The following is a 19502-nucleotide window of genomic DNA, read 5'->3' as shown; positions in this document are numbered from 1 at the left end:
ACAAACCTAGCACAGTGATTGTCAAATCCAGGGCCGTAGCAAAATAGTTTAAAAAAAAATTATTAAGTGCGATATCCGCTTGCAATAAGCAGACTAGCTTGCTAAGGCAGAACCAGAACCCATTAAGATTGTGGCAGTGTTTCAGGCAAATTTGACCATTACCAAAATTGTTATGTGCAAAAATAGTTTTTAATGTATTTTAAAGCATTACGTCGTGGTAGACTTTGTAGGTAACCGTGTTTTCCTAATTTTACAGGTTCAAATTATCCTTTAACTAGTGGTGCATCCTGTCACTAAATCGTATATAACACGCTTATTTGCAACACTTTGTATAAAATTTTACATGTCAGTAGATAGCCAATGAAATGAGTTTTTCATTGACGTATTAAAGTTGATTGTTTAGTGGTACGGTTTGGTCGTTAAAGAGCGTCAAAATTTTAGAAAGTAAAATGACAAAGTTCATAATTATTTCAATTACGACGTGGTTTTCCAACGGATTTCATTGAAATTTGCCAAATTTATTATGTTCATTTTGATTGAGAGTATGCGCAGGTCAACCAACTGTCAAGTAATGTTTTGAAATAAAAATATTATAGGTTTTATATAAGTTTTCAAAAATACAAAACATTTTTTTGGACTGGAAGGTTAGGTTAGACTTAAAACTCACTGTAAATTACATTTAAACAGTTGAAAAAGCTAACAATTTAAATTTGCAGCTGGCAACACTGTAAAAGTTGGAACTAGTCAACAACAGTCACGTGACCCGAAAATGTAGTCTTTAACCTTAAAAAAAAAACTCTAATTTAAGGGGATTTTAAGAAAATACTCAGTGAGTGTAAATTTAAGATAATCTTTGAATTCCGCTTTTGTTATTATTATTTCAAGTAAACTGCTCACGGAAAAGGTCATAGTAACAGTAAAGTGGTTTGTCATTTTTAATGTATCTCCAAAATAACTATTATTTTATCACGCATATACAGGGTCATACTGGCTCCAATTTGGTTTGCTACACTTTTTAGTGTTTCTAATAGTGTCCGATATCTCAGTGAAGACAATTATTAGAGTAGAGAAGAGAATACACGGGAGAACAATTTTGATTTTAATGGCGTTTGATAAAAATTCAAATAAATAAAAACCAGCTTAAAAAAACACTTTTCAATTTTTTATTTTGAAATTAATGGCAACTTTCCTTTTATATCAAGCCGATTCAGGTTGATATACAGTCAATCTTTACCGAATTGAAAAATCTGCCTTGTTCATTCATCTTTTATGCCGTCATAAAATAAAATTACTTCCTCCAAAGTGGTGGGGGACATTATAAATTTTGGCGAAAGAGAGATGTCGAACGAGTGTAACGAAATAAATCCGTTTGATAAATACGCGCATCGAGGGAACACCTCCTAGAAGTTTTCCGTTCAATGAAAGCTCGCTAAGAAATTGTTTTGTCGAAGAAATAAATAACGAAAAATACCCCGTCACTTATAAACAGTGTATTGAGCAAATAAAAGAATAATAAATCACCTTCTACTTTATTCTCGCTTTAATTTCATCCACTAAGACGTATATTTCTTCAGTTTTACTTGCCAATTGTAAGTTTTTTCGTGATTGCATCGTACTATTCTTAATCAATATTTTTCGTTGCACCCTTTTGCCCCCTAATTTAATAAGTGGAGTGCCTCGGTATTAATCTGATTTATGGCACTGCTAAATTGTCCGGACTTTTTGGGGATAAATCGACAGTTCTGCAGAACGCAGCCTGTCACCACGTCTACTTCAATTAAACGTAGCCAATATTGTGTACGCAGAACGGGATTACAATAACAGGGAAGTTTACGGGATGTCACTAACTCAAAATATTTACGTATCTCTTTACCATCAAATCGTGGAAGTAGGTTACACGGGTGTTTCTCATAATACAAAATCTGCGTACGTATATAGCATAAAGCAGTTGTATCAATAAGAAACAGGTCTCTAAGCTAACAGTAGGTTTAAAAACAACAAACAAAGTGCCGTTTTCTACAAAACTTTATGAATAATTTCGAGGTGGAACGGCGAAATTTGTGTATGTGTGCCATATGGTTGGAACGGCTTCAATATAAAATCGTGATGACTACGGTCCAGGCAAAGACATCAGGAGTGATCGCCAATAAACCTTTGTCCAAGTGCACTATCCTGCATATAAAAATCCTGACTTTTTTCCACCAACTTTCCTAATCAAATTTAACGTCCATCTAACAAAGTGAGATATTAAATCCAACGTTGATTCGATTAAAGATCAGCAAAGAGTAAAACAAATTTATTGAAGCAATAAAAGAAATAATGTCATTAACCTTTTATTACCTCTTATGGAATCAATAGAATTACCGAAATGAATTGGAGAGTGGGGTGCACATGGCCTCGACCATTAAGTCACATTATGGGGAACTGGCGGTCAGGAAGGAAGTCTCAATATGCCGCCGTCATGTGCCGGACATCGTCGAGATAGCAGCGTCATCAATCAGAACTGTATCTTCTAACAGAGACAGCGATTATTTTATCCCACTGACTTCAAAACTTAAAATTTGTGATTATAAGAAATTGACCGGTTATTTACCGGCAAAGTAAAGTAAAATTCAATGCGACAGGAAAATTTAACAATTCTACCAGTAAATTTATGGGTTAATTGACCTATAATTTGAAAAGTCTTAAATCTGAATCATTACATTTTTCATGCACCGTCTGTATAGTATCGGCACTGGCCGACTGTGAAACTTCCATCGATGAGTTTAGCAGTTCTTTACAAACATATTTGCTCTCTTTCAAATTGTTCGTAACTTTCACCTTTTCCGAGTTATTTAGCAAAAAAAAAGGAGGTTGAACCAATTAGCCGTATTGAGCTCCGTTTTCCAGTGGTGTTGAGCAAAAATATAATAACAGTAAATCATCAGACTTTTCATGCACACCCTGTATACTGGTAGCAAAAACGGTCCTGCAAACTTACGGTGGAGGTTACGTTAAGGAGTTGATTAGGAACATTTTTGATCTCTCGTAAATTTTTTGTAACTTTGACCGTTTTCAAGTTATTTAGGCAAAATTGGTTTGGTGCAACAAATAAATCAGTTGAAATTGTGGTCTGAAATTTGAACACGAAAGACAGTCAAGGACAAAATTGCTTGTAAAGCCCACTTGAAGTAAGAAAATTATTGTTTTAAACACATTTTCGTAGTCCTCATTAAATTTTCTATCCAATAACCTGAAAATACATCTCAATTTTTTTATAGTCAGGGAGAAAAGAGGGGTCAAAATTTGAACTGCCAGAAACACAGTATTTGTAATTTACCGGTCAAATTTTCCTGATAAAGTAAAATATTTACTTTACTGGTAATGTACTCATCACTGGATCCATGTAATACATAAACCACTAAAAAACAAAAAGTCTTCGCACCTTTTCGCTTGTGGCAAATCGAAATTCCCGAGCACGAAACCAATCTTTCCAGAAGTTTAACGCGAGATCACAACCGCTTTTCACCTTTAGTTCGGCTATCAATTCTCGCCGAGTCTATTACGTTTACTTTACCCAAGAGCAATTGGCTATACGAACAGGGATAAAAGATCTTCATTTTTCTGCCATATAATAAGGTTATGTGCATCTACAGTCTATAAAGATTTCGCGCTTTATTTCCGAGGGATCGTATTTTATTCTAACGGCGATATTATTCGAAAGTTTCAGGAGAAAATCGCTTTTATTGCTTACAAATTGATATAGGTGGGAGGTATCAATCAAAAAAGTCATATTATCCTAGAAGTAGTTTTTAAAGAGTTTTTGAAACTTGTGTATCAAACAACAAATTTATTTGGCAACGTCGCTGACCTTATTAAAGGTAGCAACTAAATAGAGTAGAATTTGTCCAAGATCGTATCGTGGCGCCCCTATAATATACGTCCCTTCTTGTTTTAGATATATACGGGCTGAAGCTAATACTTCTTAAATTGGTTTTGATTAAGCTAACCTACCTGCAGCTGGTTTGAAAGGCTTCTCGAATTCTATTGTGCCCTTCACCTTTATTTGCGAGATGGGGGCAGCATCACAATAGTCGTGAATACAATTTACTCTTACGTACACAGAAAAACGCTGGAATCTTATGACATGGTAGAAATTTCTATAAACACCCCATTTGAGCCCAATAAAAAATAGAGCCCTTCAATGTGACGGCACTGAATCAGTAAAAAAGCATAAACAGGGCTCCATAAAAGTGAAATATGGATATGTGCGAGGCAAAGGGATAATAGGGCGCCCCCTATATGTCTAGTTTGCACCCGTTTCGAGCCGCAAATGTTGCAATAAAAATGTATTGGCCACAATGATTGAACTATTTTTTACGGTATTTTTTTGAACGGTTTCAAAATTATAGCCGAAATTTTACCCATTTTAACATCACGTCAACAAGGTGAAAAAATACGTTTGCGCTATGCGGACGATACAGAGTACTTCTCGCCGGAAACATGTCCGACCTTCAAAATATGTTGATAACGTCATCACATCTAGTCGAAAATATGGTCTAACACTCAACGTTAAGAAGACCAAATACATGATTGTTACCAAAACTGAAGTGCCAAATGAGGATCTGTATGTGGAAGGCGAAAAGCTGGAAAAAGTCTAGAGCTATGGCTCTTTAACTGTTCTGTGGACTGTTGTTCAGAAATAAAGATTCGCATTGAGCCTGGACCTATAAACCTATAAAATCCTTAAATGCTATGTATTCCCGGTCTTTCTGTATAGTGTAGAAGCTTGAACTCTGAACGTATATTGCGAGCGAAAATTGGAAGCTTTTGAGATGTGGACCGTAGGATATTGAGAATTCTATGGACGCAAGATGTTACAAACGTAGAGGCGTGGAGATCCTACATGCAGGTAAAAAAAAGAAAACTACAATACCTCGGAGACGTTATGAGAGGTCAAAGGTATGAGATTCTGCAACTCATAATCCAGGGAAAGATCGTGGGAAGAAGGTCTGTTGGAAGGAGAAGAATATCCTGGCTTAGGAACTTACGAGAATGGTTCGGCGTCACGTCCTCCAACTTATTCAAAGATAGCAGTGATAATAGCCAACCTCCGACATAGATATGGTACATGGAGAAGAAGATTTGAAATAACTGAAAAACCTACTTTTTTTGCGTACGCACCTCTTGTAGAAAACAAACAAAGGAAAAGGACGGCAACTATGCTTTAACCTCATAACTGAAGAAACATTCAATAACATTTGACGAAACTTCTGTGAAGTATGCGACGTTGCCAGATGCTGTTTTTTTCGTTATTAACATTTAATACTTCAAATGAGTTTTACTATATTAAGCAAATAAAGTTAGTATAGGCAACAAAGCTAATAGGCAGAGAAAAATTGGAAAGTTATAATCCATAACAATTTACAAAATGTGCTAAAAGTAGACAATATATCGGTAGAAACAGTTTGACTTTATAAAACTCAACCTAATTTTTAAAATAAAAAATCAACATTTTTCACTTTTTGTCTTTTTGTAATAATTTTATTTTCTTTCCTTCCAATTTCTGAAAACACTTTTTTCTGGGTTATGCGACATCAGTAATTCTTTCTCTGCTCCTTGTCTTTTTCTCTAGCATTCTATAGTCTGTTTTGCAGTTTTTGCGCTTTCTCACTTTCCTCCGTTCAATTTTTTTTGCTTCTTTATACATTTGTTCTTCTTTTGATATTGCTTTAATAGTATTTTTTATAGTTTTATTATGATTATTTAATCATTCCTCACTATATCTCTGTAGCAGTTATACCTACTCTGAAGGGTTTCTTTAGCAACCTTTGTAAACATTTTCCTTTCATACTTTGCATTGTTTTCTTCTTTTCTATTAGTTGAACATTTTTACTTTAATGAGATTCGAGCTTTTTTCTTTATTTTTTTTTACATTTGAATTTCTTTTTGCGTCTTTTTTCCTTTTCCTTTTCAATGATTTTTTATCAATCAGTATTTTTATTGTCTCAGCTCTCTTAACTTTATTTCTTTCCAGCAATCTTTTTCTATACGATTATTGTGACTTGCTGTAACTTCAACAATTGACACTTCTAACATGACATTTTATAACTTTACGTTAAAGTAACAGTACAGTAATAGTACAGTTGCACTGTCGTGTTTTAAGCAAAGCTTAAGCTGAGTGTGCTTTAGAGTGTGACTTCTTTCAGCTGTACTGTCACATAGTCGTAATAATAAACTTAATAATCAAAATTGATTTTATTAATACGACTTGAAAAACTTAGGTAAACCCGATAATGTTTTTGATTAGACAAAAGATGAATTTTGACGTGAATGTTTCTAGAATATTTACAGTGTCTCTTATCTCATTTTAACTTATTCTGACGAAACGAGATAGTGTTACTACAGCTTCAAACTCTGGTTAATACTTTGCTCAAAATACACATAAAATCACAAAACCAACGACCAGCTTTAGAACATTTCACATGTTTTATATGCGAAAAAAAAGATGCTGAAAATTACGTCTAAAATTCCAACTATATCTATTCCCAATATGAATGACATGAATGACACGCACGAAAGAATTTTTCTTTTCTAAAAATTAAAAATTTAATGAAAAAATATGATGAAACCTAAACTCCACCAACATGTTTTGTTAAATATTTCAACTAAACTATTGTTTTTTATTACAGTTGAAGCAGTAATGGTAATGAGCGCAGCCGCCACTTCCGAGTCAAACTCAGTGGCCGATTTTGTTAATAGCCACAATGAAATTAGTGAAGACAAATCAGAAACGGACGTTCCTTTTAACAATAATAATAACAATAATAGTGCGAAAATCCTCAATGACGATGATGATGACAGTCAGAGTGATTGTGACACTCGATCTCCGTCCAATTTAGTGATAAACTACGTTGACTTCTCTGAAGCGGAATCGGAAGGCGGTGAAGAGGAAAACAGAAGAAAAAATATTTGTCGGAATATCGAATATTTGGACACTCAGTATAAAGGTAAGCTTAACACTATGGGTTCTTTATATCGGGTGAAAGGGAAGGCAAGCCCAGCAAGGGAAGCGATAATAATTATGCCCTAATTACCTCTCGAGGGTACAATATAACCTTCGTCCAGGAAACAATTACCAGTGTCGTCACAAGACACTGGACACCGTAATGGCGGACGGTCAGTGTAAGGGTAATCAGTTTTCGCAAAAGATGAGGTGGACCCTCGTAAATTAAATTGTGTTTCGACGAGAGAGTGCTAGTTATTACGGACAATGGCCGGCCACTTTATAGCCATTTATTATCCATGCACGCTTCTAGCGAAATGTATCGCTATCGTAGCGCAATTAGCAGAAGCTTGAAATATTAACGCTTCAACAAGTGATCGTTTGTGTTAAAGCTCGATTGAAGTCTGCTGGATTATGCGTCTATGTCTGTGTTTCGGAGTTTTGATTTTGTTAATCAAATCCCCAATGAAACGTGTTGGCTTTGGTTTGTCTCGAGCTATTAATTGTCTAACAGCATGTTTCTGAAACTTAAAAATTCATATAAAAAAATGTCTTTTTAGTAGCCCCATAAAAATGGTTTTCCACATGATACATTTTCTATACCTGTATTAAAATAATCGCTTGGAGCCGAAAAAAACCAAAAACAGGACCCACCGTTTATCTGGATCGGTTTGATTTAGTGTCCTAATAGAAGGAGGACAGCGCGTTCGAGATAAGCCCTTGGTTGGCAACCTTGACCCTTACTGGGCCAGAGGTGAAAAAATAATAGCCAGACTTCCAAGGGGAGATAAAAATTGCCGCTGGCAGATTATAAACAAACGGACCCCGGGGGATTTTTTATCTTTTATAATAAATTGCGCCTTTATCGGTCAATATGCGAGTGTTTGCCGCAGATAGGCGGTTTCAGGTAGGCTGTTTTTTCGGTCAAATTACATCCTAATGTTATCATATAGGGTGATTCCAAAGTTTTTCCTTCACTTTAATAAATAAGTTTTTTTTTCGTTTGACGCTTTTTCGAAATATGAACATTAACGAAGATACAGGGTGTGCAGGTGAAAGGAAAGCCCCAACTTTGGAATCACCCTGTATAGATAACCGACCTCGTAAATTTATATATTTTTTCTTTGCTAATTGGGTCTTCTGGCTCACCACACAAAAAATTATTATTAAAATTAGTTATTTTCAACTTCGTTGACTCGTCTTTATACCTATATGTTTATGTTTTATATACCTATGATTATGTTGTATACAGAGGGGTCCAGTGTGTCAATAATTCACTATTCCAGCAAAAATAAGTTGACATGATCCTAAAAAACGCGCTGACAGTTCAAATGTTGCCACCCCTTTTCTCCCTGACTGTACCAATTTTTGTAGTCTTCTTTTTAAGTTATTGGATAGGAAATTTAATAAGGATTCCAAAAATGTGCTTAAAACAGTCATTTTCTTACTCCATGTGAATATTAACAGCGATTTGGTCCACAACTGTCCTTTCAAACTGTGTTTCTGGCAGTTCAAAGTTTGAAACCACTTTTCTCCCTGATTGTACCATATTTTGTCGTCTCATTTTAAAGTTATTGTATGGGAAATTTAATGAGGATTCTAAAAATGTGCTTAAAACTGTCATTTTATTACTCCAAGTGGCTTTTAGCAGCGCTTTTGTTCTTGACTATCCTGTCAAACTGTGTTTCTGGCAGTTCAGACTTTGACACCACTTTTCTTTCTGACTATACCATATTTTCAAGTTATTGGATAGGAAATTTAATGAGGATTCCAAAAATGTGCTTTAAACAGTAATTTTTCTTACTCCGTGTCAAGATTTGCCTATAATTTGCAGGAATTAGAGTTTAACTCAGTTTTCCTACAGTTTTCGAAACGATACGTGTTTTGAGATTTATGACAATTACTTTGACAATTTTCACGTGATCGTCTAGCTAAGTAGTGTTCTAAAATCACGTGACAATTGTCACTAACGTCAAAACCGTCAAACTGTGCTCAAAAGTTGCAAAAATGGTTTTACTAAAGTTTTCTTCCAGTATTTGGTACAAAACGTGTTTCTGAGTTTTATGACAGTTATTTTGACAGTTGTCACGTGACTGGCTAGCTAAATTATCCTCTAAAACCACGTGATATCTCACAAATAAGATAATAAAATTGAAACAAATTTGTGAAAAAATTAAAATCTGTATTTTTTTTTAAGAATGATTTATATAGCAAACTGGATGATTAAAATTTTTCATAATATTTAAAAAAACCCTGTATAATAATGTAAAATAAAATTTGTCTTTCTTATATAAATTATTTATTTTTCGATCCATCGTCATTTTTGACTGATTTTGATTTGGCAACACTGCCTCTCAGACCGTTGCGTTGGGTCAAGTTTGAAACAATCTTGGATCACCCTGTGTTGTATATAATGTTAAAAAAAAATAGTAGGAGCCAAAATGATTTGGCTCATTTCTTAAAAAGCTACTGTACACTTTCACAATGGCAATTAATTTGCCAAAAGATTATCCTGGCTAAACTGCATCCTGCTGGTACCTAAATCTCGGGGCTCACTTCTTTTAATTAAGTTTAATTAACGTTTTCAAACTCTGCTTGCTCTGAGAAACCGTCCCGAACTTCGGTAAAGACGGTAATGCAGATTTGTGATCTATGATCGTCTTATTTGCCACTGGAGAAAACCAGAACCGAACTCTCCAAATTGTTTACTTTCTAATTTGGTTTTCTTAATTCTGACAATTTTAAATTAGTACTGACCTGCAGAAAAATGAGACAATCTCTGTTTCAAAAGGGTTCAGGAAAAATTAAAGTGTCATTTTTCGTATTTAAGGGGACGACTTTAATTAAGGCACCTCTAAGAGGGTGTCGTAATAGCCAACTAATTTATTCAATTATGATGATTGAAGCCACAAAAGGTTCTCTTTAAGTCTGTGGTAAAAATTTTGCAGAAAAATTCTTATAAAGGGTGTTATAGTGACTCTTGATGACTGACAACGACCATAGAAAAATTAATTTTACAATACACAAAGTAATGATGGGGTTAGAAAGAGATTAAGATGAAACGCAATTAGTGCACCACTAACGACTAATTTCGTAGACGATTCTATCGTGTTGTTCATGTAATTATGCGCACTTTTAATGGGGAACATTGTAAAAGAGAAACGTTCATTTGAATAAAGATGGCGCAATAATCTCAATTAAAAATGCTCCAGCTCCGAAAACAATAGAGGACTTTGGGCGCCGTGCCGGAATTCAGCTGCCACGACCGAAATTGATAATTAATGTTGTGTTTATAATAGCCGAATTACGGATTAAAAACTGCACCTACTCGAAGAGTCACTAATTGCGATTTAGAACTTACAGAAAATTCAGCAAAGCGAAAAATTCGCAAGGGAAACTAATTCTCAAAAAAACAGTGCTAATCCCAACGAACTTACTATTTTGTCAAACGAAAATGAAGGAATGATGATATGGGGAGAATGAAAAGATAAACATTATTCCGCGAAATTGAAAGCTTTTATCGAGGTAGACTTTACAATTAAAGCTTGTGCTACACTATTTGACTGATTCGATTCAGAAACTGATGCGTGTACTTTTGCGAAGAGCGTGTAAACATACCTTCATCCCGTTAAAATTTTGTACAGAGACGGCATCGAAATAATTCTTGGTCAAGAAATTGGTGGAAAAACAGTATAACAAAAAAACTGAGAAAAATAGGAAAAGGTAACAAGTAGGAAAGAATAGGGGGAATAATTCAAGGTTGTTTAGTATTTTATTCCACAATAATTTGTTTTTGTTTGTTTGTTGTTTTTTTCTACTATCCCTTTTTGCACTGTGACTGGCAATATGCATTGAACCGCTAGAATAGTAAATTCATCTGTAGAAAACAAATTAATTTGCAACAAAATGGAGTCAAATTAGTACAAAATCATGATTGCCAAAAGTACAGCAATTTAAAAAATTAAATCTGTCAGGGTACCAAACTAATCTACAATGTTTTTCTTAAAACTGTGTCCTGGATCTTGGAACTTCTTGTGATCAGGTTTGAATGAATCAAAGCTGAAAATGGCCGTTTATTTAGGAACAGACAAAACCAGCAAGATATTAAGAACAAATTGTGGGACCACTTGTCCAACAATAATGCAAAATCTTAAAAACGTACTGAAATTCAAGTTTACTGTCACTAAAAACGTGATACTTCTTAAGGCGTTTGATTGACTTTTATTGATTTTTTGTTTAGTGTCACATTTAACTGCTTTGACATTTAAAGAAGTTTTAGTAGCAACAATAAAAAATGGCCAGTCACAAGGTTAAACAGCTGATTTTTGTTATGGGTAAAGTATTCAAGAAAATAAGGATTAAAGGGTAACCCAACAAATCCGTTCCTGTCCAACAGAGAATACGCGATTTCTCCTCATTGCGTATCCATAATAGAAAGTGCTAAAACCACTCACCAATCATAATATTGACAAACATGGGATAAAGGGCCCTGGTATCATTTAAAATTCAGCTACGGTTTGCTAGAAGTGGAGAGCAAACTCTATTATATGCAACAACATCAGAAAATTAATGAATATCCCAGTTTAACAGCGGTAATGAAATGTTGTTGGCCGAAGCTGATTCTCAATTTTCTTAGTGTCTGCGGGCTGGAAACTAGTAAAAGTTAAACCTCCTCCAGGGAATGCAAAGTCATCGAAAAACATACGCATGGGCCATCAAAACGGTCAGTAAAGTCTTTTCTTCAGGCCTTCGGTTGTAACGATAACGTCAGTTTTCGGTGGGATAAATTGAAGGCGAGTTTATGAAGCACCTTTCCTCAAGGAAAACTATAACACGGACGATAACCGTAACCGTTTCGCCGTTATCCAGAAGTTTGGACCTGCAGCGGTCGTTCCAGGAACGAATCCTCGCCAACGGCCAAAGATAACGAAAAGGTGTCGTTGCAGAAGTCATAATTGAGAAAGTATTTCTCGGGTTCGAGACATACGGAGACGAGGAAATGGCAGTCTTCGAGGTTTACTTGAAATTTTGTTGTCTCAGCAAGTCCGGAAAGATATTCGTTCCCGAGATTGAATAAAGGAAACGAAAAAAGCTTTTCACTCTGAGATTTTTAAATTAGGAACGCCTTTTTCGTTGAAAGTTAAACGGAAATTTAGTTATTAAGACTTGAAAATTTCTCTGTATGAAAGTCGTAAACCACGGAGATTTTATTATTAAAACGTACTGCACCGGGCCAAACACATCACTGGATATTTACGAGACTGTATATATGTGAAATATGCGAAATTTATGGGCCGTATTGAAGTTACCGACGACATTTTTAGAAAAGGGAAATAGTTCGGTTTATGTTCCAATTTTCTTCAACCAATACGTTGCCAGTAAAATCTAATCAAATATTCATTGGGAATTAGCTAAACCAAACTTGGACTGGTCAAGCAATCTCTCTCCATTAATTATACGGACCGTACGGTTGCTGGTCAGTCTAACTTCTACACGAGATTACCAATTAGCTGGAGGATGCACCAAAGTCTCGAAGGAAGTCGGTCCTTCCTTGCAGAAATTCATATTTACATAAACGATCAGAATATATGAATATGAAGAACAAAGAGCTTTCTGCAGCTCTGACAGCAAACAGGTTTCTAACGTTTCAGAAAACATTTTTGACTAATTCTGGCCTTAGTTTGACACTCAAGAAATACTAAAATGACTAGAAGAAACAATTTTGACAACCGGAAAACAGTCAAAAAAGCATTCAGATGTAATTCGACAATTCCAAGACATCAAAAAACCATTATGACATCAATTTGATGCGTTAGAGAAGAAAAAGAGCTTTCTGCATTTGTTTTGTCATTCTACACACTTTTGAAAGCATTTTTGACTATTCAAAGACAGGGACTGGTTTTCTGGCCTCAATTTGATACTATAAAGACAGTAAATAGGTTTCTAGTATTGGTTTTGACCATTCAAAAGTTTCAGACAACATTTTTGACTAATTAAAGACATTCTGGCCTTAGTTTGACACTCAAGAAATACTAAAATGACTCGAAGAAACAATTTTGACAACCGGAAAACAGTAAAAGCAGCATTCAGATGTTTTTAACAATTCCAAAACATCCAAGAAGCATTCTGACATCAATTTGAGGCATTAGAGAAGGAAAAAGAGATTTCTGCAACTCTAAGGTAGGGCTCAGAAAACAGCCACTAAGAACGTCCTGTTTAGAGATGTGTTATTATTTAATTATTGTAATCTTTGTTGAGGTCTTGTGTCTTGCACCAACTTGCTGACCTAAAACTATATTAGTTTTGTAGAAAATTATACATTGACCTTTCAGATGTAACATGTATTAATATTGCATATACTGAGCTTTGTTTTAACTACTTTTTTCTTTACAAAAATTATAAAATTTAAAATATATAGCGCCATAGTGCATGTAGCGTCCTCTGTGACTCGAAAGAACTTAAACACTGTTTCACTTTATAATCTAATTTTTTTTAATAATCCGAAAACATTGGTGTTTTTTGAGAAAACAATTATGCACGACATTTTGTTTGTCTCACTTTCTAACGACTGTCACTCGAACCACGTCACTTATGGACCTGTTCATTGTATACAATTTGGGGCACACTGAATATTTTAGTTTACTACTAAGTGTCTATTAAAGAAACGATTAAACTTTAAAAACTTCTCACTTTTAAAAGAACGTTCTCGTAGTTGCCACCAAAAAGGGACGTTAAAAGCGACGGAAATCTTAACTGTTACCGACATAATTGGAATTTCATTTTATACTTCGACCATTACATTCAATTAAGTTTCCGATTTTAGAAAAACCGTTTCCTTTCCCTCATTCCGCAGTTTTTTTTAATTAAAGTTCCTCACTTTGGAAATTGACGTTACCCTTTAATGCAACAAGTTTGTAATGACAGTGCTTTTTTCTAGTTTGGTTAACTTTGGATATAAGTTTAGTGAATGTGTATAATTCCATGAGGCAAATTTCAAGCATCAGGCACTTCCGGTCGGTTGACTCCTTATCCGGAACAGTCCGTGCAATTCCCACAATGAGAATTTCCTTTTAATTCGGACCGAGTAGAAAGTGTTAACCAACATTCAAACATTAAATTCGGAACAAGTTGGTTCAGATTCTACTTCGATAATCCCATTCGTGAGCAGATGGCTATAGATTTAGGTGTGTCCATGTTTGTCCAACAGATTTAAACTTACTTTACAGACTTGCGACTCAAACTGCGAATGAAGTGGTTATGGGATTGTTTTAACAGTGGCGTCCATAATGTAAAATTCATTAAACAGGGTGTTACCACTGTTAGATGTTTAATAAATTATTTTGATTATTCACTTACAGAATTAAACACTTAAGGAATGCAAGACTTCTTTATTAAATCCTACCTAAACCGTCTATAAAAGTAGCACAAACACAGTCTGACAAAGCGATTTGCATAATACCCTTGCGAATATTTTCTGATTTTTCCTCTCAGTCAACAACCCGTGCCCCACCGGATTAGTTAATTGAAAGTTTACGCAAACATGGCCTTTTGCATAAAATCCTACGTTTTGGCGACCCCCAAATTCAGTTATTAATGGAAAAGGGCAAATATGCGTTTCCGCTCCTCGTCCCGATGGCAATCATCAAATTGGAGGAACCGCAATCGCGAATATCTCCTCTCACGCATAATCGTGTCATATCTAAAGTAATACACTCTGAAAAAACACAAGGGTTTTATTTTCTCTGAGATTTAATAACATTTCCTCTTTGTTGTGGAATTACTTTTTTGGAACGGTAATTTGAGCAGAGGCGTAACACAAAAAATTTTGAATGAATGTGTTAGAACCGTCAGTTTCTCTGTGAAGTGTCGTATCAACTTTTTTCGTTCTAAAACTCAGGTTGATTTAAAAAATAAAATGAAGTGCATGAAGTCCCCTTAATCATCGTCCTCCCTCTCACTGAACCTTTCTCTCTCCCATCCGGATCTAGAAAAAGGAAAGTGTATGTATTTCATTCAGTCTTTATGGCAGGAAATAAAACTGATTGCTATCTTAATAACGGACCAATCTTGTTAACCACTCAACAGTGCATTGTCGTTTAAGTTTCCGCTGTTTTTCTTCCATGTTTGCCACTCTATGGAACAAAGTTTGTTGGAAACACGGTTTTCTACGCTTTTTAAAACGCCGCACGAGGCATTTTTTTTCTTTTCAGACTTTTACGGTTGGTATGCCAACTACTACTATAAAAATGAAATTTATCAGGAGAGCTATATTTCGCGTGGAAATAGTTTTCGGTCGTGATCAAACGTGCTCGAAATTAGTTTGGGATTTAACGTTAATATCGACGCGGTCCATACAAATGAGTCCTTAAATGAACTAGAACAGTATAATAACCGTCGAACATGACACGAGCACCTATATAATACGGATAATATACATTTGGGCATTATAGGCATCGGAATAACATGATTCTAATGGGCAATGACATGGCCGGTGCGTTTGAAAACGTGCTGATTAGCCTGGCTTTGCCAGAACATGGCGATGTGGGTTGGACATAACCGCGAATTTTAATATTGCCATCGGATCATTTTCACATATATAGAGAGGGCTCCGTGTTCTGTAATTATTAGTTCAAACAACGTACATAATTAGAAATAGCTCTGGCTTGATTAATGGAAAGTTTGGAATATCGTCCTGTTCACTGTTCAAACTTGGAACACACTTTTGACCGGCTGTATCCCTATCAAGTAGCTTATTTTCTACACATTGTTAGTTTAGCGATACCAAAATTTGATTCTTTTAATGTGACTGATTTTTTGGACTTTAAAATAACTCACTCAGACTTTATTTGTCTAACCAAGACATTATTTTAATTGGTTGGTGTGAAAAATAGCAGACTTCAATTTAGTTGGTGCCTATTATGATTCATCGACTGACCAATTTCGGTTGGTTAGAATCAGGGCACAAAACATATACATTTCAAGAAATGACAAGCACTTAAGAGAACGTAAATGTAAACAACTACTAACAAGTTCAATGAAGTATTTATTGCTAATAGCCGTGAAGAAAAAAAAAAGAAATTAGTTTCGGTAGTTTACTATGTTGTAAATAAATGCCAGTGTTAAACAAAATTAAAAATTGTTCTTTATTGCTTTGTAAAGTTATGAATAAATTGAGCAATTTGTATTTTTAGACTAGAAGTTTTGGACATGGATATATTACCGGTGTATCCTAGCAATTTAGGGCGTTCCACAATAAATAATGCCGACTCCGCAGAGTTTTTAAACGAGACATGATGGACGAGCCACCAGGACAAATTAAATTATTCTTTAACATATAAAGGACTAATTTCTTGCGGTCGCAACAAAAGTTTAAAAGCTCCGACAACGTCGGACCGTGTCACTAACTAAGCAGAACTTTTTCGGTGCTTTTAGGTTTTGTAAATTTTCCTCCTCGTAATATGTTGTAAACAAGTTGTGCTTGCCAAAACTTCATTAGGTTTTAGCGCTCTCAACCCTGGAAATTCGGTCTCGTCCACCTGTTTTCCTCGATAACATCCAAAGTAGCGATCGATGTTTTTAAAAAACACTCCAACCGAAAAGCGCGGAAATTTTATTTTTAAAAGCCTGTCTTACGTGACGTTTTCAATTAATCAATTTCCAATATTGAGGTGAAAATACTGCTGAAACTTCAAAAATAACATTTCTCCCTAACGAAACCAAATCAATACTGAAACACCACGTTTTTTATAAGCAAAAAGCAATTAATATTGGTAATATCTAATGTGTACAGTTATAGTCACACATGGAGAAAGTTTTCTTTTGCTTCTAGTGGGCAACTAAATTGTCGACCACGAAAGCAAAGACAAAGACTAGGAATAACACTAGATCATAAACTTCTTTAGAACAGAACATTCCGGAAACTGTCAGTAAAACCACAAGAGACTTAATGGTGTGTAGAAACCTGACAGAAAAGTCCTGGGATTGTAACTCAGTAAGTATTCTGAAATGGATGTATACCACCATGATTAGATCCATTATAACGTATGGGACGGCTGCTTGGTACATTAAAACAAGGTACTGCTAGACATACCTTTAGCAAAGTACAAACACTGGCATGCCTATGCATAACAGAAGCCTTGGGGGCCGCTGAGGTAGCTTTGTTTATAATAGCTAAGAACGGACTTGGAAGAGGAATGATGGTAAGTAGGAGAGCTTGGACATCTCTATCAAGAAGCAACTACGTTAACTACGTTATTCACTAAGTTAAGAAACAAGAGAGAGTAGACTAATGAATCTGTTACTTACCGTCTGTGCGAACACACCATTAAATGGAATGCGGATAGATCCAAGACACACAAGGGAACGGGAGCAGGAGTGTTTGGCCCATAAACCAAATACTTGGCCAATGGAAAAATACCCCAGTATCTTTGAGGTAGAATTTCACGTAATAGAAAAATGCGCTCAGTTCAGCATTGACAACGGCTATCTTAAGCAGGATATTGCAATTCTGACCCATAGTCAAGCGGTCATAACAGCGCTGAGCGCAACCATAGTCCGCTCTAAAATGGTATGGGAATGGCAAACTCAATGAATTAGGCAGAAATAATCAAGTCACCTTGCTCTGGGTTCCAGGACACAGAGGAATTGAGGGAAATGAGAAAGCCAACATTCTGGCTAAGAAAGGGGACGAGACTTCTTTTACAGGACCCGAACCCTTCTGTGGCTTGGGGGACTACACCTGTAAACACGAGCTCAAATTGAACGAGGAACACGAAAGAGCCAAGCTCTGGGAGTAACTCACTGGAAAGGAGTAAAGAATTTGTAAAATTGAGAAAAAGAAACTTACGCTCAATCACAGATTTCCTCTGAGGACATTGTCGCTTGAGAGGGCACATAAAGCTAAGCCTAAGAAAACATAAAAACTGCAGATTCTGTGAGGATGATGAAAAAACTCCTGAACTGCCTCTCTAAAACCGATTCAGCTGCTGGCCTATATTAAGTCCTTGAAGCTGGAGAAGAAACTGTGATGAGACTAGCCTCAAGGCCAATAATAGGAAGTTTCATTAAAAAAACTAGTTAGGTTAGGTTAGACCAAAATTGTTGGTCTTTTTCTTTTTTTCTTCAAACTCAGTTCAGTAAAACTGTGATCTAAAAATTTAAACTTGTCTTCCAATTCCAATAAATGTCTTGTTGACTGTCATTTGTCATATCAATTGCATTAACCAAAAGTATAATCACATTAAGTTGATTTCATAAATTGTCAGATTCGCTTCCGGACTGCAGGCGGGAAACGCACTTTATCGTGCTCCCCTTACGGCCTTTTCCATTGTATTAAACGCAATCAAGAAAACCACTTAACTTTAACTCCCAAATCTGGAAGTGTATCCTGCTAACTGTTAATCCGCACTCCTTACGAAATCTTAAGTAAATAAAACCGATATATTACCCCGCTGTCCTTGTGTAAAATACAAAAGAAACGGCGACCAACAAATTCTTATTTCAACGTGAAATTTTAGGGGAAGTGGTGGCAAGACGGTTTCTAGAACCGCAAATCATTAAAAACCATAGTTCTGAGATTAATCTGGTTTGGATTGATATTCAGATTAAAAGTGTAAGTGTACTTTTCCTATTAAATACAAGTGTAGAACAAAAACTAAATATTCCATATGTACTTAGTCGGGTGTATTTGCCCAACCTTCCCCTGCATACGTATGTGTGATGGCATTAGAAGAACGTGCTCTGAATCGAAAAGTAAGAATCACCGCTCCTTTTCTCTATTCAGGGGATGAAAGGATATTTTCCAACCTTTGGATAGACTTGATCCTGATAACCTGTCTGTCTAGTTTCGTGGAAAACTTTTCATCTCGTGGCGTATTTCTTCATTTTTATGGATGAACGATACCGAAATGGAAAGCAATGAACTTGGTTGAATAAAACCCTTATTAATCTCGATTTATTTAGTTGGTGGTGTAAAGGGGAGGTGAAGAAAAGAAAGTAATTTGATAGCGTTCCTGAAAACCTGCGACGTACACGTCATCAATCCCTTTCATCCCGGAACCGCGCTCTCATTTGTTTCTGGCTGATTTGTCTGGATCTCATCGTGTGGCCGTTGCTTGCGGCAGTAAAAACAGCAGAACATCGGTGACACCTCCAAGTGACATCCAATTTTCAGTGCGTCATCTTGGTTGCCTTTGGCGTCGCGACTGAAAAGATGGCGTTTTTCAACGCCACGTTTTCACCTTTCATGTTAACGCAAAACTGCACAGAGCACCCTCACTGACAGTCCATTGTGTATTTAACATTAACGTATCCGAAAACATTAATCACTCCACGCGTACGTAATACGTATTTGTACAAAATTTCACTGTTTCGAAACGGTCCAAAATAGCCGATTATAATGTAAACAAGTTTTTCGATGTCTGCATTAAAATTTACGGTCGTAAACGCATTAAATTTTAATATAATATAAATACAGAATAAATTAATTTTGCAAAATATGCCACCTTTGTTGGGCCGG

At 35.7% G+C, this 19502-nt stretch overlaps 1 protein-coding gene across 3 annotated transcripts in view; it reads left to right on the top strand.

Annotated features, from left to right (window-relative positions):
- The window catches only part of zfh1 (Zn finger homeodomain 1), a 200471-nt gene that overhangs the window by 125085 nt on the left and 55884 nt on the right, over nt 1–19502 (top strand). For all 3 annotated transcript variants that reach the window (XM_081982135.1, XM_081982136.1, XM_081982137.1), the window contains exon 2: nt 6672–6989. In XM_081982135.1, the coding sequence (XP_081838261.1) occupies nt 6672–6989 (318 nt within the window). The remainder of the gene's footprint in view (nt 1–6671; nt 6990–19502) is intronic.

Source organism: Ips typographus, linkage group LG6 (assembly GCF_016097725.1).
Source record: "Ips typographus isolate SLU linkage group LG6, UJ_Ityp_2.0, whole genome shotgun sequence".
NCBI classification, from domain to species: Eukaryota; Metazoa; Arthropoda; class Insecta; order Coleoptera; family Curculionidae; genus Ips; species Ips typographus.
Note: the sequence above shows the minus strand (reverse complement) of the source record. Positions and strands in the feature narration are given on the sequence as shown.